Below are 26,775 nucleotides of genomic sequence, written 5' to 3' on the forward strand. Positions count from 1 at the left end.
TAGCTCACTGCAGTCTCGAACTCCTGGGCGCAAGCAGTTCTTCAACTCCACCTACCCAAGTATCTGGTACTACAGGCGTGTGCCAGAACGTCCAGCTAAGTTTTTGAAATTAATTTTTTGTAGAAACAGGGTTTTGCTATGTTGCCCACGCTGGATTCGAACTCATGGCCGTACACGATTCTTCTGGACTCTCAAAACATTGAGATTTTAAGCGTGAGCCACTGCACTTGGCCTCACGTTTTGTTTATCCATTTGTACATTGATGGACACTTAAGATGATTCCATGCCTTTGTTATTGTGAATAGTGCTTCAATAAATATGTGAATGTACATATCTTTTTGATGTATTGGTTTATTTTCCTTTCAATAAATACCCAGTAGTAGGATTGCTGGATCATAAGATAATTCTATTTTTTATTTTTTCAGGAATCTCCATATTGTTTTCCATAGTGGCTGTACAAATTTACAATCTCACCAATAGTATATAAGAGTTCCCTTTTCTTCACATCCTTACCAGTATTTATTATTTTTTGTCTAAAAATGGCCATTCTAACTGGGGGTAAGAACTGATATCTCATTGTGGTCTTTTTGTGCATTTCCATGATAATTAGTGATGAGCAGTTTTTCCTCTACCTGTTTCCCATTTATATGTTGTCTTTTGAGAAATGTCTGTTCATGTCTTTTGCCCACTTTTTAGTGTGATTATTTGTTTTTTGCTGGTAAGTTGAGTTCCTTGTATATTCTGGAAATTAGTACCTTTACAGATATATAGTTTGTAGATATTTTCTTCCATTCAACAGGTTGTCTCTTCACTTCATTGTTTTCTTTGCTGTATACAAACTTTTTAGTTTAATATAGTCCTACTTATCTATTTTTATTTTTATTGTCTGTGCTTTTGAGTTCTTAGCCATTAAACCTTTGCCTAGACTAATGTCCCAAAGAGTTTTCCAGATGTTTTTTTCTAGTAATTTTGTAGTTGTAGATCTTACATTTAAGTTTTTAATTCATCTTGATTTGATTTTTGTATGTGGTGAGAGGCAGAGGTCCAGCTTCATTCTCCTGCATGTGAATATTCAGTTTTCCCAGCACCATTTATTGAAGAAGATATCTTTTTTTCAATGTATATTCTTGGCACCTTTGTAAAATAAAGTCAGTTAGCTATAGATGTGTGGATTTATTTCTGGGTTCTCTATTCTGTTCCATTATTCTATGAGCCTGTTTTTATAACAATACTATGCTGTTTTGGTTACTATAACCTTATATTTTGAAGTCAGGTAGTATGATGCTGCCAGCTTTGTTGTTTCTGCTCAGGTTGTGTTAGCTATTTGGGGTCTTTTTTGGTTCCATAATAATTTTAGGATATTTTTTTCTATTTCTGTGAAAAATTATATATCTTGATAGGGATCATATTGAATTTTTAGATTGCTTTGGGCAGTATAGTCATTTTAACAATAATAATTCTTACAGTCTGTGAGCATGGGATGCCTTTCCCTTTGTATCCTCTTCGATGCCTTTTATCTGTGTTTTGTAGTTTTCCTTGTAGAGATCTTTAACCTCCTCAGTTAAATCTGTTCCTAGGTATTTTATTTATTTATTTATTTAGTCATTGTAAATGGGATTGCCTTCTTGATTTCTTTCTCAGTTCTTTTATTACTGTATAGAAATGTTTATTTTTGTATGTTGATTTTGTATCCTGCAACTGTACTGCATTTATCAGATCTAAGAGTTTTCGGTGAAGTCTTTAGCGATTTTTTTTTTAACATATAAAATCATATCTTTAGCAAAGAGGGACAATTTGACTTCCTCTTTTCCAGTTTGGATGCCTTTTTTTCTTTCTTTTGCCTGGTTGCAAGTTAATGAAATTGAAAACTTGGTTCTCTCTGAGCCAGATGAAAACTTGGTTCTTCAATGAAATGAAAACTAGGACTTCCAGCACTGTGTTGAATAGAAGTGGTGAAAATAGGTATCCTTCTCTTAGATCCAGTTCTTAGAAGAAAGGTTTTCAGCTTTTCCCCATTCAATAGAATATTAGCTATAGGCTTGTCATGTGTGACCTTTACTGTGTTAACATGTTCCTTCTTTGCCTAGTTTGTTGAGAGTTTTATTGATTTGCATGTGTCTTGCATGTGATGTCCTTGCATCCCTGGTCGAAATCCCACTTGGTCATTGTGTACTAATTTTTTGATGTGGTGTTGGATTTGGTTTGCTAATATTTTGTTGAGAATTTTTGTGTCTATATTTATCAAGGATATTGGCCTGTGGTTTTCTTCTTGTTACGTTCTTGTCTGGTTTTGGTATCAGGGTAATGCTGGCCTTGTAGAATGAGTTAGGGAAAATTTTCTCCTCTTCAAATTTTTTTGAATAGTTTCAGGAGGATTGGCATTAATTCTCCTTGATATGTTTGGTGGCATTTAGTTTTGAATCCATCCAATCTTGGGCTTTTCTTTGTTGGAGACTTTTTATTATGATTCAGTCTTACTGCTTGTTATTGGTCTGTTCAGATTTTCTATTTCTTCCTGGCTCGATCTTGATAAAGCCATGTCTCCAAGAATGTATTCATTTCCTCTAGGTTCTCCAGTTTGTCAATGTATAGTTGTTCATAATAGTATCTGATATTTTGTATTTTGTGGTATCAGTTGTAATGTCTCTTTTATCATTTCTGATTTTGTTTGGGTCTTCTCTCTTTTTTTCTTGGTTAGTCTAGCAATTGGTTTATCAATTTTGTTTATCTTTTCAAAAAACCAAGTTTTCATTTTATTGTTTTTTAGTCTCTGTTTAGTTCTGCTCTGATTTTTCTTATTTCTTTCTTTCTCCTAATATTGGAGTTGATTTGTTGTTCTTTCTCTATTTCCTTAAGATGCAAATGATTGTTTATTTGAAATCTTTTTACTTTTTTGATGTAATCTTTATTGCCGTAAACTTCCCTGTTAGCACTGATTTTGTTGTGTCTAATAAGCTTTGCTACACTGTTTCCATTTCTATTTTTTCAAGAATTTTTTCATTTCATCCTTAATTTCTCCCTTGACCTAATGGTCATTCAGAAGCATGTTGTTTAATTTCGATTTATTTGTACAGTTTCCAAAGTTTCTGTTGTTATTAATTTCTAGTTTAATTTCAATATGGTTTAAGAAGATACTTTATGCAGTTTTTGACTTTTTCAAATTTATTGCGACTTGTTTGGTATCCTAACATGTATTCTATTCTGGAGATTGTTTCATGTGCTGTTGAGAAAATTCTGTAGCTATGGGGTGAACTCTTCTGTTTGTGTAGGTCCATTTGGTCTAATATGCAGTTTAAATCCAGTGTTTCTTTATTAACTTTTTGTTCAAATGAGCCAGTTTAAATCCGATGTTTCTTTATTAACGTTTTGTTCAAATGAGCTAATGCTGACAGTGGGATGTTGAAGTTCTGAACAATTATTGTATTGGAGTCTATCCCTTTACATCTGGCAAAATTTGCTTTATATGGTTAGGTGCTCCAGGATTGGGTGCCTACGTGTTTGGAATTGTTATATCCTCTTGCTGAATTGATCTCTATCAATTATGTACTGACCTTGTTTGTCTCTTTTTACTGTTTTTGACCTAACCTCTGTTTTATCTGATATAAATGTAGCTAATCCTGTTTGTTTGGTTTGTGTTAGCATGGAGTATCTTTGTTATCTCTTTACTTTCAGTCACAATGTGTTTTTACAGATGAGATGAGTTTCTTGAAAGAAACATATAGTTGGATTGTGGTTTTTTTCATCCATTCAGCCAGTATACACCTTTTAAGAAGAAAGTTTAATCTGTTTACATTTAGGGTTATTGTTAATAGGTGAGGGATTGTTCCTGTCATTTTATTAATTGATTTCTGTTTGTTTTGTTCTCTTTGTTCTCTTATTATTGTGATGTGGAGCTTTTCTGCCATAACATTTTAATCTTTTCTTCTTTGTGTGTTTGATCTACCAGTGTTTTTTTGTTTGTTTGTTTTTTTGTTTTTAATTTCTGCTTTGTTTTTACAATTGTAGATATTATTCTTTCTCTTCTGGGTATAGCACTCCCTTAGGCATTTCTTGTAACCCATCTCATGGTGATGAATTCCATCAGCTTTCTTTTGTCTGGGAAAGATATTATTTATGAAGGATAACTTCCTAAGTTTAGTATCTTTGACTGGTAGTCTTTTTCTTTCAGCACTTTGAGTATATCATCCCATTCTCTCCTAATCTGTAAGGTTTCTGCTGAGAAATCCATTGTTAATCTGATGGGGGTTCCTTTATAAGTGACTAGATGCTTTTCCCTTGCTCTTTTTTTTTTTTCCTGTTTTTAGAACCCTCTGTTTTTGACTTTTGACAGTTTGACTATAACTTGCCATGGAGAACACCTTTTTTTTCTTTTTTTCTTGGTTTTGAGACAGAGTCTCATTCTGTCACCCAACCTGGAGTGCAGTGGCACAATCTTGGCTCACTGCAACCTGTGCCTCCCGAGTTCAAATGATTCTCCCACCTCAGCCTGCCAAGTAGTAGCTGGGATTATCGGCATGTGTTACCACACCTGGCTAATTTTTCTATTTTTAATAGAGACAGGGTTTCACCTTGTTGGCCAGGCTGGTCTCGAACTCCTGACCTCTGCCCACCTCGGCCTCCCAAAGTACTGGGAGTACAGGTGTGAGCCACCATGCCTGGCCAGAGAAGAGCTTTTAAAATTGTATCTACTTGGTGATCTCTGAACCTCTTGTGTCTGGATGTCTAAATCTCGTTAGACTTGAGAAACTTTCCTCTGTTGTTTTAGTAATAGATTTTCTAATCCATTCACTTTTTCGTCACCTTCTGAGACTCCTAAAATTTGAATAGTTGGTCACTTTAGGTTGTCCCATATGTCATGTAAGCTTTGCACATTCTTTTTTATTCTTTTTTCCTAATTCTTATCTGACTGTGTTATTTCAAAAGACCTGTCTTCAAGTTCTGAGATTCATTCTTCTGCTTGATCTAGCCTGTTATTGATGGAATTTCCATAGTAAATAAAGCTTGTGTTGTGAACTTTAAATCTATTCTTCCATTGGCCCTGTATAAGTGTTTCCCTATTTTTGGGTGGGGAGTGGTTAATTCTTGCTCTCTCCTCACCAAAGACCTTTTTAGATATTTTTTCTTGATCATTGTTCACCACACATGTACTGTCAATCTGTTTGTGTATCACATATATATCTGTACTCTACACTTCCAAAAAAGGAAAATTGTTTTTCACTTTCATCAGGTGTCACCCTCATTGAGAATGCATGCTTTCTGTTGGTTTTCATCTTTATTTTTTAAAGACAAATCATATAGAAGAAAGAACGAACCTCTGGAGTCAAACCAGTCAGATGTTGTTTTGAATCCTGTTTTATTCACTTAGTAATTATTCAACCCAAGTGATTAACTTAATCTCTCTGAAGCTCAATTTTCTCATTTAAGAGATGGAGATTGTGATTCCTATGTGAAGTATTTGAAGCTTAATGTGATTAGTGGATATGAAAACTCCTAGCAGTCCTAAAAGTTGAATAAATATTAGCTTAAAGAAGTCATTGCATGCAATCACTATTATTTTCCTAAGATGGATATCTGATAATTTTATCACTTTCTCTGGTCACACCAGAGAATAAGAACAGTCTTTTATTCAGGTAATACTTACATGTTTTTTCTGTGGCAAGTACTGTACTGATATTTTTTTAATGTATTATTTCATATTCTTCTCACAACAATCTTATAATGTAGCATTTATACCCCATTTTCAGCTGAAAGAACTGAGGTTTTGCAAGATTTGTAACTTGCCCTTCACAGAGCTAGTAGGCAGTAAATAGAAGAAGATGGTTAGTTTCCTATTACCAGGTTTTTTGTTTGTTTTTGAGACAGGGTTTCACTCTGTTGCCAGGCCGGTGTGTAGTGGTGCGACTTCATCTTGTTGCAACCTCTGCGTCCCCAGGCCCAAGTGATCCTCCCCAGGTACTTTAAAAGATAGACAGATGCTCAACTTAGTAACAGACCAAGAGATTGTATAACCCAAATTGGACAATTAAGCTGCCCTGATATCCTACAAGTATTGCTTTATTCCCCTCTGTTGCTGAAGTCCTATATTGAAGCATTCATAAATCCATCATGGGGACTAATACATCAGTTTAAAGAATAATAAATAAAAAGTCAGGAAATACTCAATGAAATTTAGAAAATATTTTTTCAGTATTCTCTAACAATTGTGTACTTCTTTATCCTTTATACATCTACTGGAATAAAGCATATATTATATACTAGCCCAAATCTAAGTGTACTTTCAAGAATCTTGATTCTTTTTTTTTTTTTCTTTTCTTTTTTTGTGATGGAATTTCACTCTGTTGCCCAGGCTGGAGTGCAATGGTGCCATCTAGGCTCACTGCAACCTCCGCCTCCCGGGTTCAAGCAATTCTTCTGGCTCAGCCTCCTGAGTAATTGGGATTACAGGCGCCCACCACCACGCCCTGCTAATTTTTGCATTTTTAGTAGAGACAGGGGTTTCACCATGTTGGTCAGACTGGCCTTGAACTCCTGACCTTGTGATCCACCCACCTGGGCCTCCCAAAGTGCTGGGATTACAGGCATAAGCCACCGCACCTGGCCAAGAGTCTTGAATCTTAAGTAGCTCTCTGAAATTAATAAGATGTGGTTACGGGGGTTTTATTATGTCTTATTACATGCCCCATACATGACAACATTAAGTCCCATTATAAAGTGACTTCAGTTTTCTGCCTGTTATTCAGGTTTAAGTCAGATAATATAATTATATCATCTTTCTGTGATATGTTTAGTCTGGAAAAGGAAGTATGTGAATTTCCCATATTAAAAAAAATTGAAGAAATACAGAGGTACAGAAAATCCAGTGATGATGGCAAGATACTTAAAGGGTCCTGTGGATGTCTCTCTGAGGAAGCGGAGTTGAATCTGCATTTACCAAATGGAAAATTTAAGGGTTTCTCAAACATACTGTTTTTTAAATCATCTACAAAAATCTCTCCCCAGGGTGACTTCACTTGCCCACAGGCCCTTTATTCTGTTATATTAAGTATGATATAAGCAAGAATAAAACCTATTCACAACTTTGTTTTTTCATAGCACATGGATTGCATTTCCACTTTGTTAGATAAACAAGTTAGATCTTTTAAAGTAGCTGGGTCATCCCACATTTCTTTTAAAAGGATGTGCATCATCTAGGTAACTCCAGTTGTTGTAGGTAGGTAGGTAGGTAGGTAGGTAGGTAGAATTCTAACTTGGGTTCTTTGGGATTGGAGATGATACTCTCTATATTAATGTAGTATCTGCCTAATGTAAATTTTGCTTGAAGAGTATCAGGTATTTTTATTGAAAATATTACAAATGGTTAAAATTGTGGCCTAAATCTGGGACTAGAAGTAAGTTTTTCTCTGGCAATAAACTGTTTGACTTATCCTTTCCTGGTCTCAGTTTTCTTCTCTGGAAACAAGATATTCAGTGCAATTTAATAAATATTTAAATTTATTAACTAAATTTATTAAACATTTTCTACTGGTTGCCATGCACTGTGCTAATAATGAGAGGTGATCAAATAAGATAATAGGTGGCAAACTGCTTTGCAATGTTTTAAACACTATGGAAATACAGTTCTACGTGATGGGGAGCCTTACTAAAATACTCCTTTTGTTGGGGAGAAAAGCTTTTTCTAACATGTAATTTTCCTACCTAAGAGCTCTTCAGTTTAATCTTGGGAACATTGGAATCATAATTATTTCATTCATTATTTCATATTTTCATTTATCCCAAGTTGCAGAAATCTTAACACTGATTCACCTTTGGTTTTCTGTAGATGTCAAGTGATTTTGAAATTTATAAACAGTTGCATTTGAACCTGAAAATTTTGTTTGTTTCTAATTTGGGAGATAATATGCCCTTATTAATTTACTGAAAAGATATGTAGAATTTTATTTTTCATATTTCTGTGTTTTGCCTTGGTTTTCTTTTAAACCATCAGCCTCTACACTTTCTTCTAGAACTATGTATATGTGTTGATCATTGTTCTAGGAAAAGCCTTTTACTTCTTTCATCTGGATGTTCTAGATCACTCTGAATTTTCTATCTTGATTTATCATTCAAATAAAAAATAAGATATTGAAAATGATGGAATTCGTGGGAACTGGTAACGGGAAGAGAAACCCAAAATTTTTTAGGAGCTGTGGTTTATTTCATGGATAGGCTTTTTAAGCTAATGATACAATGTTAAAGGACCAGTTAAATAAACTTATAAAGTAAAATACTGTAAAAACTTACCTGTGGTACAATGAGCTGCTTTTTTAAAATAACATTTCCATATGGCAGTGCAACTGTACAGTCTCTGTTTTGCTGATTTGAAGTCAAACACACTCATTAGTCACGTTAGCTTCAGTTGCTTTTCTAGTGTCATCTGTCATTTCCTTTGTAGTACAGACCTACAGAGTTGAGTCCAGGGACATTGGGCAGAGTTGGTGGTACTGGGGGTAGGGGGCAGTGTTGGTGAGGAAAGGGAGAACGAGGATAGTTAGAGAAATGGGCAAATGGGTGCATTTGAGAAGAAAGATTATGTAAGCTGTAAAAGTGATTTGATGTTGACCAACTTATTTGACCAATTATTTGCTGTTCAGCTCGAAACTGTGCATTGAATCTTAAAAGCGAATACAATTTTTAAAATGAAATTTAATCTGCAATAGACTGAACACTGAAAAGCATATTCTGTAAGCAAAGCAAAGATATTTTTCCCTTTAATCTCAGGTGATAATAGTACAGGCATATTTCCTGTGATGGAGAAATGCCTACATATCTGTTATGTCTGCTATAAACTAAGTAAATGTCCTTCCCATTAACCCCATATGTTAACATGTAACTTCCTTCTTTCTGAGACTCAGTTTACTCATCTAAAAAATAAAAGTGAACTCTAAGATACTTTCTAGCTCTAAAATAACATAAATTCTGTCACCATATTTGAATGCTCAATGATGAAAACATGTAAAATCAAGCATGGTTGGGTTGACACACTTTAGAATCCCCTCAAACCTGTCCAGAAAATTTTATTTGAGCATTGTGATACTCTAAATATCTTTCTTCTTTTTTCTTTCAAAGAAAACAGGACAAATAAAACACACATTTGTTAAAAACTTGTGACATAAGGAAGCCATATATAAAATGCAATTAATGTCTCCTATTTTTTTTTTAACTCACTTCATAACCAGTATGTATGTCATTGTGAAGCCATAATATAATCTGTAATTACTCATATTTCTATTAACTGTGTTACCATATCTTTTCCCCTTCAAGGATTTCTTGCTGGTACTGTATTAAGTGGTACCGTAATTCTAGTCATTGGACTATGGAAAATCAGGGTGAGCAGAAATTCTGATGATTTTTAAAAATTATTCCTAGTTTCTTTTCAGTAAAATTTGGTACTGTATCAGTAGATAACTCTCTTAGCTTTATTTAATTTTTGGCATCTTTTTATTCATTTTGTCTATAATTACTCTCCTGGATGAGCAGACTTCATGTTTCTTTTTTCTCAATATGTTCAAAGGCACATTTCAAAGGAGAGTGAATTGAAGTCTCATTTTGTGATCTATTGATTCACTCACCCTTTTTTCCACTCAGTATAATTTACAGTAGTGTCTCTGTATTGTACAGAAGCAAAGAAATCTAGGAAAAGTCAACCTCAAACATACTGTGAAATTGCCTGTGATTAGGCCTTTTTCTCAGTTATATTTGTGGATAGAAGCCAGTCCAGCTTAAAACAGCCCAGTGGTTAAGACAGCAGGCTCTGGAGCCTGACAGCTCAGTGTGAATCCTGAGTCTACCATTGAGGAGTTATTTGACTGTGAGTAATTTAACCTCTCTATGCCTCAGTTTCCTTATTTGTAAAATGGGGGAAATACAGTACCTACCTCATGTGATTATAGTAAGGATCAAATGAGCCACCTGTCAAGTGCTTAGAACATTGCTTGGCACATAGTGAGCACTCAGATGTTAAAACAGCAACAGCACACACACACATCAGTATTATTTAAAATATCTAATCTCCATTGAATACACATAACATTAAGCATAAATGTTAGGATTGGCTCTGATGTGTCCTGTAGACAGAGGATGATTTAAATCTACTCTCTTCTCTTTTGTAGATTTAACTGTTCAGAAAACTAGTTGTGGAGTTTATGCAAACTTGTGTTATTTCTAAGCTGCCCTAATGCCTATTAACTAATAAGAAAACTATATTATTAAATTGACTGATTTAATTATTTGCATGATTTGACCTATCTACTTTTTACCATCCACAACTTTCCTTTCTTCTTAAATTAACAATATTACTTAAGCATATTATAAGTTAAAGTATGTAAATATTCTTTAACTCACTAAATGAGTCAGTCTTTTAGAAAAATATTTGACTATTAGGTCCAGGGGAGTGATTAATAATTTTTACAGGCATTAGTTTAATATTATCAAAATATTCTAGCTGTCACAATAGCAAATATAGTAAAACATAACTTTTTCTCCAGATATATTAAAAACTTTTTAGGAATGTGATTTAGAGCCCAGGAAAAACTCACAGAGTTAGTTTGAAGTCATCTAAAGTGAGCTGGTATGAAAGCTTCAGCAAAGCTGCTCTGAAAAAAATTAAACCACCAGTCTTATGTATTCTCTTGTATTTATTCCAACTCTCCTTTTGAAATACTATTATCAATTTATCAAGTTATAAATTATCAATGTTTAGAGTATTATCAGCTTACCAAAGCTGCTTTGAGGCTCCCTGGATTGGTGGGAGTGAGGATTGGTTGGGGGGCGGGGGGTAGCAGAATGTGAGAATTTTACCAGATGCTGTCTCTTGGCTTTCATCAGTTTTTTTTTTACATACTTTGGTAAAGTGATTGGCTGTGATACTTGTATGTCCTATTAAGGACACAAAGTGCTGGAACATAGAAGGAGGGAATACAGTAACTTCTGCTTATCCTTGGGAGTATGTTTCAGGACCCCCCAGTGAATGCCTGAAACCACAGATAGTACCTAATCCTACATATGCTGTTTTTTTTCCTGTATGTACATACCTATGAGATAAGGTTTAATTTATAAATGAGGCACAGTAAGAGGTTAGCACCAACTAATAATAAAGTAGAACAATTAGAGCAACTTATTGTAGTAAAAGTTATGTGAATGGGGTCTCTGTCTCTCTCTCAAAATGTCTTATTGTATTGTATTCACCTATTTTCAGATTGTAGTTGACTAAGGGTAACTGAAACCACAGATAAGAAGACTACGGTATTTGTTTAGAATTGTATTTTGGGGTTTTGCAGTAAAATTAATTGCTCATTTTCTGAATTAGAGGGAAACTCATGCAAACTCCTAAGAAAGAATTTGCCTTTTTTTGTGTGCACATAAAAACACTCCACTTGCCTTATTTTGGAATTATAAGCTGTCAAGGGTAAGAGTTAGCTTTATATATGTTTGGCTGGCCTGATTTCATACTGATTTAATTAAATATTTGATCTTAATTAAGACGGGATATAGTTAATGTGCAAGTGATAATGAAGTTTCATTTAATGATTCTTCATGTTTGCCTATCAAAGGATTTATTTCTTTCTTTTAGAAGAGTTCGGTCTACATGATAAATTTTAGTTTAGGGATGGGAGTGTAAGCAAATGTCTGATTTTGTTTTTGGATTGAAATGACAATTATATAATTCAATTCAATCGTTTTTCCTTCTTTACTATTCAGCTCTTATAATGCACACGAACGTAACAAAGCACTCAGTGTGGTGTTTCACCATTTAAGTGTGACTGGTGGTACCTCAGAAATAAGATTTTCTGGTAAATTATAAAAGGTATAAATGGCTTAATAAAATCACATTTCTGAATCTTGCAAAATATCCATTAACACCTTTGTCTAGGGGGTTCTCATGACTTTTAAAGGATAATAGAGGGTTAAGTCTCTACTGTCACTAGAGTTGTTTTTTCTTTGTTCAATAAATGACTAACACATTGACTGTCTCATTTCTATGACACATCATCAGTTCTGGACTTGGTTAGCAGTATGCTCATCATCTCATCTTGTGTTTTGCACTCAGTTTATTGTAAAGCTTAGATGCTATAATGCCACAAATATTTGGGATAAAGGAATGGCATAGTAGGACTTAAAGAGTATGCCTTCATTATGATAATTTTCATCATGAGATAATTGACCTACCTTGTATTTATTTCTCCTTTTGCTTGGTGGCTTTTTGAGTTTTCAATGTTTAAGAAAAATTATACTATGTACTAAGATATCCTTTTATAGGCCATGTTTATAGATTTTTTTATATCACAAATACTTATATATATATATATATATATATATATATATATATATTGCATTTTAGGTTTTGGGGTACATGTGAAGAACATGCAAGATTGTTGCATAGGTACATACATGGCAGTGTGGTTTGCTGCCTTCCTCCTCATCACCTATATCTGGCATTTCTCCCCATGTTATCCCTCCCCTACTCCCCATCCCCCACTGTCCCTCCCCTAGCCCCCCCCACAGACCCCATTGTGTGATGCTCCCCTCCCTGTGTAAAAGACATCTCTTATACTTCATATAAAATTATCACACAAAAATAACTTGGTAGAAATGTATCTGTAAAACTTTCTGAGTGTCTTCATCTCTTAATCTTCTCTTCCACATGTAGTATTCAGGCGTTTTTATTGACTTTTACATCTTCATTTATTTTTATATATTTTTTAACATCTCCCAAACTTAGGAATCCATTCACTTTTGATCTGAGTGTACCTTAATTCATTCTAGCTTAGCCATTATCCATCTCAAGAAACTAAAATCTCCATGTCATATTTTAGTTGTTGCTGTAGCTTATAAACCCCACCTGTAGAATATCATCCATACTCTATTACTTGTTAATCTCTTTTTATACCCCAAAGTAATGGATTCTTTTTGGTGACTTATCACATAGTAACTAAAAACTAATGTTTATCGCTAGTAAATAAAATCATTTCGATTTTAACTTTTTGTTTTTTTAAATTTTCAGGCCACATCTGTTTCACATTGACAGTTTTGCTTGTGACGCCAGTAACCACGGGCTGGCTGACTTAGCCAAAGAAGAGTAAAGAAGAAAATGCACACAAGTAAACAGACTGTTTCTAGTTTCTTAGACCTATTTGCAGATTGGACACAATAAATGCAGTCGTGCTCTTCATTTAGGATGCTTTCATTGTCTTTCAGGTGTGTTAAGAATGTCAACAAAGCAAAGAGAAAAGAGACAGTCTTGGATTTACATTCTTAGCACACCTAAGCCTCTTGAAAATAGAACAACTTGCAGAATTGAGAGTGATTCTGTTCCTAAAAGTGTAGAAAAGCATAGAGACTTGTTCATATTTAGAACTGGAGCACGAGGAAAAGAAAAGTAATTTTTTTCCCCACAAGATCTGTCATGTTATTTATACTTATAAAAGAAATAAAAAATGAAAAACATTATTTGGATATCAAAAGCAAATAAAAACCCAATCCAGTCTCTTCTAAGCAAAACTGCTAAAGAGAGATGAACTACATAATAAAGTAATCCTTGGCTATAAGGCATTTTCATCTTTTCTTATGGGCTAGAAAAATATTTTAAAGGTAAAACATGCTAGTGATCCAGGAGTGTTGATGACAAGGGAGGGATATCGAATGAAAGACTGAGTCTTCCTTTATTGCACAAATACAGTTTGGAAGAAACCTGTGAAACGTGTCTTCTTTGACTTAATACCTTTAAAAGTATCCAGAGATATTACAATATTAACATAAGAAAAGATTTTTTCTTATTTCTGACGTGAGATGTGAAATTTGTAAATCTTATTCTTTTGTAATATTTATTTATATTTATGACAGGGAACATAATGATTTTACATGTAAAATAAGAGTTGAAAGATCCGTAAAGAAAAATTTATTTTCCCAAAATAGAAATAAATAATCCCATTTTTTGGCCTTATCTAGTATTTGAAATTTATTCTTAAACGCGACTACTTTATTTCTAAATAGGAGATTCCCTACCTGCCTACTACAAGCAGTTCAGAATGCTGTCCCTTGGTTGTACTAGTATGAATAATTTTGTTGCTTTTAAATTATGCTGTATTGTACCTTCTCAAGCATGTCATATCCTTTCCTATTAGAGTGCCTATATTACTTGTTACTGATTCACCTGAAGGCAATCTGACTAATTACTAGGTTCTTACCATATTCGTGTCATCTTGCCAATTACATTTTAAATGTTAGACTAGACTAAGTTGCACTAGTTGTACAGAATATAACCAGGTTTATTTTTAGCAATGTTTATTTTGTCATTTTGCTTTATCTGTTTTGTTGTTGAAGTACTTTAAATTTCATAGGTTTCATGGCATTTCACTGAAAAGACTTTAACTTGTATTTCTCAAAATAATTTTTTTTCTCCTTAACCACAGTCATCACAACTAGCAGTACTAACAATAATTTCCTAATAGTTTCTAATATTAGGAAATTCTTTGAACTTTCCTAAAAGTTCCAAGAGTAGGCACATATCCACCTATTCATTCATTCATTTGTTAAATATGAGGGTCTACTCTGCTGTTGAGTAACCTGATGCTTCCTGGGATAGCAATGGTAACACTGGCTCAGTTATTCAGAAAAAAAGCTGACCGCCTCCTATGTGTAAGTTGCCATATGCTAAATGTGAGCTTACCAAGATAACTACAAGTGTCTGCCCTCAAGTTGCTTATAGTTTGCTACAGGAAGCCCAAACTATATATTTATGGAGAGAAAGAAGGTAAAGTTATACGTGTTACAACCTTGAATATAATGAGTGCTTAAGCTGTGTTTGTTAAGCAGCTGAGTGGCAGGGAGGGAGACATTCAAGACGGGAAGGGATTGAGAAAGCACTAATAGATGAGATTATAATGGCAGGATGGTCATTGTAGGAAAGGCTTGGAGTACGGGCTAGACTATGTCATGTGTTCTGTGTAGAAGTGAAAGTTATAAGCTCTAGACTATTCTGCTTGATCAAATTAGAATCAGTGAGCATAAAATAGGTTTATAATAGCGAGAACTTGCTATCTTATTTAGATAAGGGTAAAAGCAGAAATACTATTTAACAGTCATTTACCTTGAAGAAAATATACACAGTAGGCTTGCTGAGGGTAAAGGCACTTTCTTATAGGATTTATATTTACTGTGTATCCTTTATGAGGTTGAGTGGTTTTATTTTTGCTCAAGGTAAGCTCTCCTATGAGATTTTACGTTGATTGCAAAAGTTGTATTGCATTTCCTCTTTAGACTGATGTGTATTTGTTACAGCAAGTTATACCTGCTCACCGTAGAAAGTTGAGTGTTATAATATTTAGCCCACTATCACTGTCACTATTCTAGGAACACTTGAACATGAACGGTTTTTGTCCTATCACACCCTAGCCCTGTTTACTTTGGTTAATTCCCAATGTGCGAATGCCTCATTTTCCTCCCACCTGTCCTGAGTGTTTCTTCCTCCTTGTGGAAACTAAAAACAACCACTTTCCTGAAGGTACTGCTTCCTTTGCAGCCTATTCCAGTGGCGGCTGGTTTATTTTTATATACATGACTCATTGTTCAGAGGTGGTGAAGGTGTTTTCCTTGTTCCTCATTGTCATGTCTTCCATCTCAGTCCTCCCACACAACCCTTTAAAAAGAGTAAGTGTCCACTCTGGTAGGGTAATTTACTAAAATGTCAAATGTTTTCCCTATAATTCTCCTTGGTGAAGAGCGTGGATTCTGGAGAAAAATCGGAGCCCTGGCATTTCTTAACTTCAGGAGTCAAGGAATGTTTCTTGTCAATGTACCTTAGTTATCTATATGTAAAGTGGGCCTAAAATCAGTACCAGCCTCGTAGGATTGCAACGAGAATTAAGTTAATACACATAGAGCTTAGAATACTGCCAGCCACGGAGTAAGTGCCTAGTAAGTTTTAGCTCTTTTTAGTGCACAGGTGGAGAGATTGGCCTTAGGTGGAAGCATGTAGGACTTCTGTAGATACGGAGGGAACTGTTGCAGGTGAGTTGGAGATGGCCATAGTGGTAGGTTTTGGAAATTTTCTTCACATTTCTTCTGTTTTCTCAGGGACATATACATCAAGGTCATTATGAAAATGATGACACATGAGGAGGTGTTATGTTTGAAGAGAGGAAGAGAAGGAAAGGACTAGAGACATTTAGTAAATTAGCAGGCAATGTTAAAGGCCCAGTTGAGGTAAGTGCTCTTGAATTTAGAATGCAATCAACAAGCTTGGTTCTGAGTTTTTCTGCAGTCATATTTAGCTTTCTAGTTACAGGCTCAGAACAAGGAAGTTGCTCAGATTAAACTATGAGTGGGCGTTCCCAGGTGAATTTGATGACGTGAGTTGAGCATGTGCACAAGGGAGTGATTAGAATGATGGACCATAGAATTTAAGCTATGTGAGAAGGGAAGTGAAGACATATGAGTGGTAAGAAACGATGAGTAACAGGATCAGTATTTTGTAGGCCTTAATGGAGTCATGTCATCGTTACACTTGCGGTGCTATTTAGAGTGAACTGGAATGGTAATATGCAGTAGTGAGAAATAAGAATGCCTCAATTGAGAGTAAAACAGAATTGGTGACCAGAGGACAAAGCTGTCTACAAATACGATTCCTCTTCATTTTGGGCACAAAGTTAGACACATTTCCTGGCACCCTTGCAGTTAAGTGTAGACATAGGACTGAGTTCTGGCCAAAGGGACATGATCAGAGATGTGTGGCATTTCTAGGTCTGGCCCTAAAACATTCCCATATGCAATCCTTCTTACCTCTTTCCCTACACTGAGTTGATGAAGGTGAGTGCAGCAACCTAATAATTCACATGCTAAAGATAAAAGAACCACAAAAAGGAAGGAGCTTGAGTCATTGCTTTGAGGAGAGCTGTCTGCTGATCAGGACCACCCACTTTAAACTTCATGTGAAGAAGAAGTAAACTGTCATGTATGAGTTCTAACATTTTGGAGATTGATGTGTTATGTTATTGTAGTTGACCTTAAACTAAAACAAGCCTTCTAGATTTTGATGATGCAAGGGTTTAGGCAGAACTATGGTGTGAAAAGTTGAAGTAAAATGGTGGACAAAAGTATTGGGGTAGAGGAGGCCGTGGAACATCTTAATTGATACTTAAATCAAGAAGCATGGGAATTAATGTTAGAGAGTGTTACTTGCCACAGGCTAAAATCTTCAAGAAATGAGATAGAGTGGTTTGTACATCTGAAGATGACTGCAAACAAGAAGATAGCAGGTGCTACATTCTGATGACATGTGACTTGAAGGAAAGGTTTTGTGGAAAGGAAGGGGGATTGGCCTGCAAATAGCAATAATAAATCAAATAGGGCACCAGCTTTACCTCTATGTCTGGTAGTATGTGGAGTGAAAGAGCAAAGAGAGATTTTTGCCTACCAGAGATTTGTTTGGACATTCAAATCCACTGTATGATCTTTCACTCCTTGTTATTGCAATCCCCCTACTTTTTGGTCACGTCTCTCTGTCTGTTGAGGGCTTTGGAACCTGGCTCAGTGTCTCCCAATCATCCTACAATCTGGTATTATCCATAATTACTTCACATTGACAAGGATGACTCCTTATAACACATTCATGCCTCTGGTTTTATTGACCTTTTGATTTCTAATAATGTCCTTCACTTTACCTGAGTCACTCATCTCCATGGAACCTTCTTAAATCACTAATTCAGTCATTTTTTTGGCTCAATATAATCTTTTCAGGTTTCTAGTTACCCCAGTATGTTCATCAACTCCCCGCCTTCTTCCTATTTTAAGTCTCTTACTGTGATAGATATTTTGTTTTCTCATCCAGAACCACATTCTAGCATACACCAACTTGCTGTGACCTGTGGCTGACCTATAATGGAAGCTGTGGAGGGGAGAGGAGTTGCATTCCTTCTGATTCTTGTTTTGTCTCAAAACACTCCACAACTTTTTTTTTCTGCCATTATCAAAGGATGGCTCTCCTTCCCTTTTGCCCTCCTCTTTCAGAAGCTACACTTTCAAAGGCTATCAACTCAGATCACATTATATTTATGCCCCTTTCCTAAAGGTAGTGCATGTAGTTAGTGCTCTGTTCTACAAGTACACCTCTTCAGCATTTTCATATTTACAGCAGACTCTTAACTTTCTGGCAATGGTTCTGGAGCAATTTGAGGACTGTGTTAGGACAGCTTTTTTTTCTTTCATAAAGTCTTTCCATAGACTACCCTTGCTGACCACAGAGGCTTCTAGGAGCAGTGTGAAAGACTGCTGGGTTGTTTTTGTTTTGTTTGTTTTCTTATAGGCAATTTGAAGTTGGCGCTTTGTCTTCTAGTTATGTTGAGAATGTGGTTTTTGTATGACCACACTTTCTATTGGTGTGGCTGTAGAAAATTAGATGTTTTTATATGTTATTGATGGCAATGCAAACTGGTACAGCCATTTTATAAGGGAATTTTCCAATATCTAAAAAAATATACATATGCATTTACCCTTTGATCTACCAATCTCACATCTAGAAATGAACTCTGAAGCTATACGTCCAATAATATGAAAATATACAGGTATAAGATTACTCATCAGAACATTGTTTATCATAGCAAAGGACTGGAAACCATCTAAATACTCATATGTAGAACTTGCTGAATAAGCTATGTTATATCCAAACAGTGGAGTACTATGCAGCTATGAAAAAGAATGGGGAATACTATGAAGTATTATGAAATATTTCTAGTATATATTATTATTTATTTATTTTAGTAGAGATGGGATTTCTCCATGTTGGTCAGGCTGGTCTTGTACTCCCAACCTCAGGTGATCTGCCAGCTCCCAAAATGCTGGGATTACAGGCATGAGCCACTACGCCCAGTCTAAGGATTTAGTATAGATTATTAAGCGAAAAAAGTAAAGTACAAAAACTATGGTATGCTACTTCTCATGTAAAAAAGAAATAAATACATGTCCTTGTTTGTACAAAAAGAAACATAGGAAGGATGAACTAGAAACAATGAGATAGTTGTATACAAGGTATGAGTGGAAACAATGGGGAAGTTGGGAATTCTTTTTAATTTTTGTTTTGTCTCAAAACTTTTAGAAGCATTGTCTCACATATTACAAAGCCAAGTAAACATAAGGAATGAAAATAGGAAGGGAGGGGAGAGAAGAAATTACAACAGAATACAAACACAACAAATGAACCTTGTTATTACTGTTATTTTTTTGAGATGGAGTCTCACTCTGTCGTCCAGGCTGGAGTGCAGTGGTACAATCTCAACTCACCACAACCTCCACTTCCCAGATTCAAGCAGTTCTCCTGCCTCAGCCTCCTGAGTAGCTGGGATTACAGGCATGTGCCACCATATCCAGCTAATTTTTGTATTTTTAGTAGAGATGGGGTTTCACCATGTTGGCCAAGCTGGTCTCAAACTCCTGACCTCAAGTATTCTACCTGCCTCGGCTGCCAAAGTGTTGGATTTTACAGGCGTGGGCCCACCACACCCGGCCTCTTACTGTATTTCAAACGAATAACTTGACCACAGTTAAGAGGGAGCTGTGAGGCAGAATTGAGTTAAACTTGGAACACAGTATTTTGATTATACAACCAAGGGCTAAAGATAAAAATAATATGAACAAATGTTGGATTCAGTCTAGTAGGTTCGTTTTTCATAGTAATGTAGGTTAGCAATTTCAACACTATGTGCATTCGAAGGTGGGGTAGATAAGCAAATATATTGCAAATAATGAGTCGGGTTTCTCACTGTTGAAGGGAATTACAAATAAGGGAACACTAGCACAGAGCCTGCAGTATTTGTAATTTAAGTTACCAGTATAAACTCATGATTTTGAACATAAAAACTGATACACAGAGAAACACACACACACACACACGAGTGTCCATATCTGTATTAGGTTCTCCAAAGAAACAGAACCAATAAGATACATATAGAGAGACATATGAAGAGATTTATTATGGAAATTGGCTCATGCAATTATGGAGACCTACAAGTCCCATGATATGCCATCTTCAAGCTGGAATCCCAGGAAAGCTGGTGGTGCAATTCTGAGATTGAAGTCTTGAGAAACAGGGGAGTCGATGGTGTAACTCCCAATCTAGGGCTTAAGGCCCAAGGACCAGGGGCTGCTGGTGTGCAGATACAAGTCCTGGAGTTCAAAGGATTGAGAAGCAGGAGTTCTGATGTCTGAGGGCAGTAGAAGATGGACGTTCCAGCTCCAGAAGAGAAGGTAAGAATTCGTCCTTCCTCCACTTCTTTGTTCTATTCAGGTGAGCCCTCAATGGACTGAATGATGCTCACCCACACTGCGAGGGCTGGTCTTTACTCAATCCGCTGCCTTAGGTGCTCATCTCTTCTGCAAACACCTTCACAGACACACCCAGAAATAATGTTCTACCAGCCACGGGCCTGTCACTTAACCCAGTCAGGCTGACACATAAAATTAGCTATCACAACATCTGTGTGTGCATATATATGTGTGTATATATATTCATGTGTGTGTATATATATGTATGTTGTGGCTGTGTGGGTATATACACATACATATACATTATATATAAACTATTTCAATATATTTTGCATTTTATATATTAATATGTAAAATATATTAATATACATTATATAAACATATGTAATATATAAATTATATACTTATAAATGTTTTGTGTTACGTATATTATATATGCTATATTACATATTATATACTTTTTGCATATACTTATATAAATATATATATAATATGTCTTCTTGGAAAAGCCTACAAACAGACCCCAGATTCAGATTTTTTTTTTTTTTTTTTTTTGAGACAGTCTCACTCTATCACCCAGGCAGGAGTGTGGTGGCATGATCTTGGCTCACTGTAATCTCTGCCTCCTGGGTTCAAGCAATTCTCCAGCTTCAGCGGTCGGAGTAGCTGGGATTACAGGCACACACCACTACACCTGGATAATTTTTATATTCGGATCCAGATTTCTAAATATCTTTCTCCAGTTAAAAAAAAAACTATATAGGAAGCCGGAGCGGCCAAGATGTCGCAGCCCAAGAAAAGAAAGCTTGAGTGGGGGGCGGAGGGGAGCGGGGGGCGGCGAAGGAGGGGAGGGAACTGAAGAGGAAGACGGTGCGGAGCGGGAGGCGGCCCTGGAGCGACCGGGGAGGGCTAAGCCGGAGCGGGACCAGCTGTACTACGAGTGCTACTCGGACGTTTGCGTCCACGAGGAGATGATCGCAGACCGCGTCCGCGATCATCTACCGACCGATGCCTACTGCCTGGGCATCCTGCGGAACTGCGCAGCACTGCGAGGCAAAACGGTACTGGACGTGGGCGCGAACACCGGCACTCTGAGCATCTTGTGCCCCCAGGCCGGCGCCCGCCGCGTAAAGGCCAGCGCCATCTGGCAACAGGCCCGGGAGGTGGTGCCCTTCCACGGGCTGGAGGACCGGGTGCACGTCCTGCCGGGCCCGGTGGAGACTGGAGTTGCCGGAGCAGGTGGCGGCCATCGTGAGCGAGTGGATGGGCTACGGACTCCTGCACGAGTCCCTGCTGAGCCCCGTCCTCCACGCGCGAACCAAGTGGCTGAAGGAAGACGGCCTTCTCCTGCGGCCTCCGCCGAGCTCTTCATGGCCCCTGTCAGCGACCAGATGCTGGAATGGCGCCTGGGCTTCTGCAGCTTGGAGAAGCAGCACTGTGGTGCGGACGTGAGCTGCCTGCAGGGCTTCGCCACGCGCTGCCTCCTGGGCCTCTCGGAGATCGTGGTGCAGGGACGGTCTGGCGAGGACTTGCCGGCCCGGCCGCCGCGCTTTGCTCAGCTAGAGCTCTCCCGGCGCGGGCCTGGCTCGGGAGCTGGAGCGCGGAGTGGGCGGGCGCCTCCGCTGCAGCTGCTATGGCTGGGCGCCCAGGCTCGGCTTTGCCATCTGGTTCCAGGTGACCGTCCCTGGAGGGGAGTCGGGAAACCCCCGGTCCTCCTCGCCTTTTCACCTGGTCACGCACTGGAAACAGGCGCTCCTCTACCTGAACGAGCCGGTGCAAGTGGAGCAAGACACGGACGTTTCAGGAGAGATCACGCTGCTGCCTTCCCGGGACAACCCCCGTCGCCTGCACGTGCTGCTGCGCTACAAAGTGGGAGGCCAGGAGGAGAAGACCAAAGACTTTCCCGTGGAGGACTGAGCGTTGCCTTTTCTCCCAGCCACCTCCCAAGGCAGAGAAAGGGAGACCTCACTTGCAAACCGGGGAAATATGTGCCTCCCTTTTCCCTCGTAGCCTCTGGGGAGGGAGAGTGACTTCATCCTTTGTAGAGATTCTTCTGGTGATGTTTATTTAGAAAGTGATCCCCTTCGACAACCAATACACCGTGCTTAGTATTGAGCTTTTAAGCCTCAAAATCCTGTAGTACCAAGCACTTGTATTTCCTTATATTTTGTCTCGCAGGAGATGGAAAGGGGAAGAACACGGATGAAAATGTCAGTTTTTGAAGGTTCATGCACATCCCTGACACTTCACACCTTATCTAAGTTTGAAGCTGGAGAGAAAGGGTTCATTTAGACTTCGTAAATTTCCAGTACGACTTTAGTATCTCTCCAGAGCCTAGCCCAAGGGCTTATTCATAATGATGGGTAAATTATTTAAACTCACTTAATTAAAGAAAATATTCTCCCAGCTAGAAAAATGTACTCATTCTCATTTAAACGCTCTCATTTGGGGGATTATGTGAGTTGGCCTACTTAAAACTAGTGAAAGTTCCGATTTTTTGTCGTCGTTGTTGTCGTTGTTGTTGTTTTTTCTGTTTCACTCGGCCAAATGTGAAATTTGTGAGATTAGGAAAATCAGTTGTAATGAAGTGTAGATCATATTATCAAATTTATTTCACTCATGTGTCCCTCCTTATCCTTGTAGCAAATAAAGCACTGACATTCTCACATTTTGTAGATGAAGAAGTCTTGTGCGCTGAGTTATAATGCTTTTGCCTTTTTAATATTGTCAGTTCTTAAGTGTTACAATCCCTTCAGAATATAACTTCAGGACAATTCAAACTATGCTTAATGTATGGTTTTTGAGCTGCTGTATGCTAAGAAAATAGGTGTGAAAAACTGGTGTTCTGAAAGAGCCTAACGTTTATTGTAATTCTGAGTTTTCTGCCTTTTTATTCATTGCATATTAGAGTATTCAAAAAAAAAAAAAAAAAAAAACAGGGCTTCTGGAAGAAATGGCTGATCTCCAGGCTGGGGTAGGGAAAGTAAAAGATGAGCCTGGAACATCTTGTGATATCACGAATTAAGCGTTTTAAAAATAAGTACAGAAAAAATGATAGTGACATGTCAAATGGATTCAGAAGCCAACATGAACAAGCTCCCACTGACCAAATCTGAAACAATTACAGCAAATAAACAAATAATGATGGCAGTGGATCATAGCACATAGAATAAGAATTTGAGTCCATACTGGTATAAATGAATAAATAAAGAAAAGAAAGTCACCTTCTTTATAGCAAGATTCCAATGTAGAGCTAATCATGCAATTAGAAAGTCAGCATTTGGCAGCCATCACAGTATAATTATTTCAGGCAAGAATCAATGGATGCTAAATTAGTAAAAGTCTGATGGGAAGTAGATCATTATATAGTCCTTAATTTTTTCCCCCACAAAATACTTTTTAATTGCCAATAGTAACTTTGCAGAGCAAAAACCTAACAGACACTATTGTAACCAAGTGATCAAAATAAACATCACTGATAATGGGATAAATAATACCTAGTTCCTCCTGATAGGATATATTGAGAAGAACTCTGTCATTTCTGTGGTATTGCTGCCAAAAATCATAATCTGAATCAAAATATGAGGAAGTATCAGAAAAAAGACAACTTGAGCAACACTCTACAAAATGCCTCTTCCAGAGTGGAAAGGTAAAGAAAAATCAAGTAGAAGAAGGGAAATAAAAATTAATTTTAACATTAAGAGAGAAAGGAAATAAAAATAAGTGTAAAAATTAAAATAGAAAACAAAAATAATAGTGAAAATCAATGAAATAAAAAGCTGAGTCTTTAAAAAAATAAAATTGATAAACAAGACAAAGATTCCCACTTTTACCACATCTATTCAAAATTGTACTGGAAGTCCTAGTCAGAGCAATTAGGCAAGAGAAAGAAAGAAATGGCATTTAAATAGAAAGAAAAATTTATTCTTGCTTGCAGATATTATCTTATAGTTTGAAAAACCTAAAAGCTTCACTAAAAAACTATTTGAACTAATAAACAAATGCATTAAATTTGCAGGATACAAAATCAATACACAAAAATCAGTAGCATTTCCATATGCCAACAGCAAACAATCTAAAAAAAANAAAAAAAAAAAAAAAAAAAAAAAAACCCTAGAAATCTACTTAATCAAAGAAGTGAAAGATCTCTACAGTGAAAACTATAAAACACTGATTCAAGACATTGAAAAAGACATAACTTGGAAGGTATTCCATGTTCATGCATTAGAAGAATCAATATTGTTAAAATATCCATACTACCCAAAGCAATCTACAGAGTCAATGCAATTCCTACAAAATATCAATAATATTTTTCACAGAAATAGGAATTACAATCCTACAGAATATAATCCACAGAAATAGGAAATCACAAAAGGCCCAGAATAGACAAAGCTATCCTGAGCAAAAAGAACAAAGCTGGAGGCATCCCATTAGTTGGCTTCAAATTATATTTCAAAGCTACAGTAACCAAAACAGCATGGTACTGGCATAAAAATCAGACATGTAGACCAATGGAACAGAATAGAGAATCCAGAAATAAATCCTGCATTTACAGTTAGTTCATTTTCAAAAAAAGGTACCAAAAACATACATCATGGAAAAGACAGTGTCTTCAGTAAATGATGCTAGGAAAACTCGATACCCATATGCAAAAGAATGAAACTAAACCCCTGTCTCTCCTCATAAACAAAAATCAAATTAAAATAGATTAAATACTTAAATCTAAGACCTGAAATTGTAAAACTACTAGAAGAAAGCATTGAGGAAATGCTTTAGGACATTAAGTGAAGTGAAGATTTCTTGAGTAAGAGCTCAAAAGCACAAGCAATGAAAGCTGAAATAAGCAGGATCACATAAAGCTAAAAAGCTTCTGCACAGCAAAGGAAACAATCAACAAAATGAAAAGACAACCCACGAAATGGGAGAAAATATTTGCAAACTATTGCACTGACAAGATTAATAACCAGACTACGTAAGGAACTCTAACAACTCAATAGCAAAAATCAAATAACTGGATTTAAAAATGGGCAAGAGATCTGAATAGATAATTCTCAAGGGAAGACATACAAATGGTCAACAGATATCTGAAAAGTGCTCAACATCACTAATTGTCATGGAAATGCAAATCAAAATCACAATGAGATATCATCTTACCCCAGTTTAAATGACTTTCATCAAAAAGCCATTTACACTAATGTGTACACTAATTCTCACTGTTGGTGAGAATGTAAATTAGTACAGCCATTTATGGAAATCAGTGCAGAGGTTCAGCATGGAAAAAAAAAAATAGAACTACCATATGATCCAGCAATGCCACTACTGGGAATATATTCAAAAGAAAGAAAACCAGCATATCAAAGAGATATCTGCACTCCCATGTTTATTGCAGCACTATTCACAATAGCCAAGATAAAGAATCAACCTAAGTGTCCATCAACAGATGAATGGATAAAGAAAATGTAGCACACATACACAATAGAATATTATTCATCCATAAAAATGAATGACATCCTGTCATTTGCAACAACATGGATGGTACTGAAGGTCACTGTGTTAAATGAAATAAACCAGAGACAGAAAAAAAATATTACATGTTCTTGCTCATATGTCAAAGCTAAAAAAAACAATCTAATGGAGGTAGAGGGTAGAATGATAGTCACCAGAGGCTGGGAAGGGTATTGGGGAGGGATGATAAAGAGAGATTGTTCAATGAATACAAAAATTATACGGTTAGATAGAAGGAATAAGATGTAGAGTTCAGTAACACAATAGGGAAAATAACTTATTGTGTATTTAAAAATAACTAGAGGAGTGGATTTGGAATATTCCCAACACAAAGAAATGACAAATGTTTGAGGTGATGGATATACCAATTACCCTGCTTTGGTAATTATACATTGTGCTCTTGTATCAAAATATGACATATACACAATAAATATGTACAACTATTATGTATCCATAAAATTAAAACATTATTTAAAAGTAAGAAATAGTTCTTATTAAAAATATCACTGAGATTATTTTTCCATTATAAATTATGTTTCAAAGAACTCAATACAATAAGAACATTCAAAACCCATTTGCAACTTCTGTGGAGGTTTTATCTCTAACCCTCATTTATTTTATCATACTTTTCCAGCTCTAAAACATATTCCCTTTAGATGTCCTGGGATAAAAAAGGCGGAGGTCATATACCCATTATGCTTTATACTTAATAAATCCAAATAGAGTCAACTGCTAGTCATTTCCTTTTATACCTAATGCTTTTATACTTACAAAATTATTGGATCAAGGCAAAGGATTCTATAAGGTAGGGAGTGATTCCCCAAGTTGCGCTATGTATCAGTGTCACTTCTTCAGACATATAGATGCTTGGCATAAAAGTTGATCATATGAATTGGGTCATTTTTATCATAATGCAGCTAAAACAGAGTCCATTGGCCAGAGGGAGAAGGCACTCAGGACACATAACATTGACCAAAG

General features: G+C 36.4%; 1 protein-coding gene and 1 pseudogene across 5 annotated transcripts in view; both read left to right on the forward strand.

Moving 5' to 3' along the window:
- CD55 (CD55 molecule (Cromer blood group)) overlaps window positions 1-13,973 on the forward strand; it is a 31,252-nt gene extending 17,279 nt beyond the window's left edge. For 2 of the 4 annotated variants that reach the window (XR_001824205.2, XR_001824203.2), the window contains 3 exons: window positions 11,737-11,842; window positions 12,377-12,418; window positions 13,040-13,119. Coding sequence is in view for 2 of the 4 variants with exons in the window: in XM_017525521.2 (XP_017381010.1) it covers window positions 13,040-13,104 (65 nt within the window). In the remaining 2 variants the exon portion in view is untranslated. Of the gene's footprint in view, window positions 1-11,736; window positions 11,843-12,376; window positions 12,419-13,039 lie in introns of all 4 variants that reach the window. The other 2 variants (XM_017525521.2, XM_017525519.2) reach the window with 1 other exon arrangement.
- A 6,965-nt stretch (window positions 13,974-20,938) lies between these two features.
- LOC108302103 lies at window positions 20,939-23,206 on the forward strand (annotated as a pseudogene). The gene has a single exon (XR_005199654.1). The product of XR_005199654.1 is annotated as a protein arginine N-methyltransferase 6-like (transcript).
- Window positions 23,207-26,775: the final 3,569 nt, after the last annotated feature.

This window comes from Cebus imitator, unplaced genomic scaffold (assembly GCF_001604975.1).
Source record: "Cebus imitator isolate Cc_AM_T3 unplaced genomic scaffold, Cebus_imitator-1.0 Scaffold38, whole genome shotgun sequence".
In the NCBI taxonomy this organism is placed as follows: Eukaryota; Metazoa; Chordata; class Mammalia; order Primates; family Cebidae; genus Cebus; species Cebus imitator.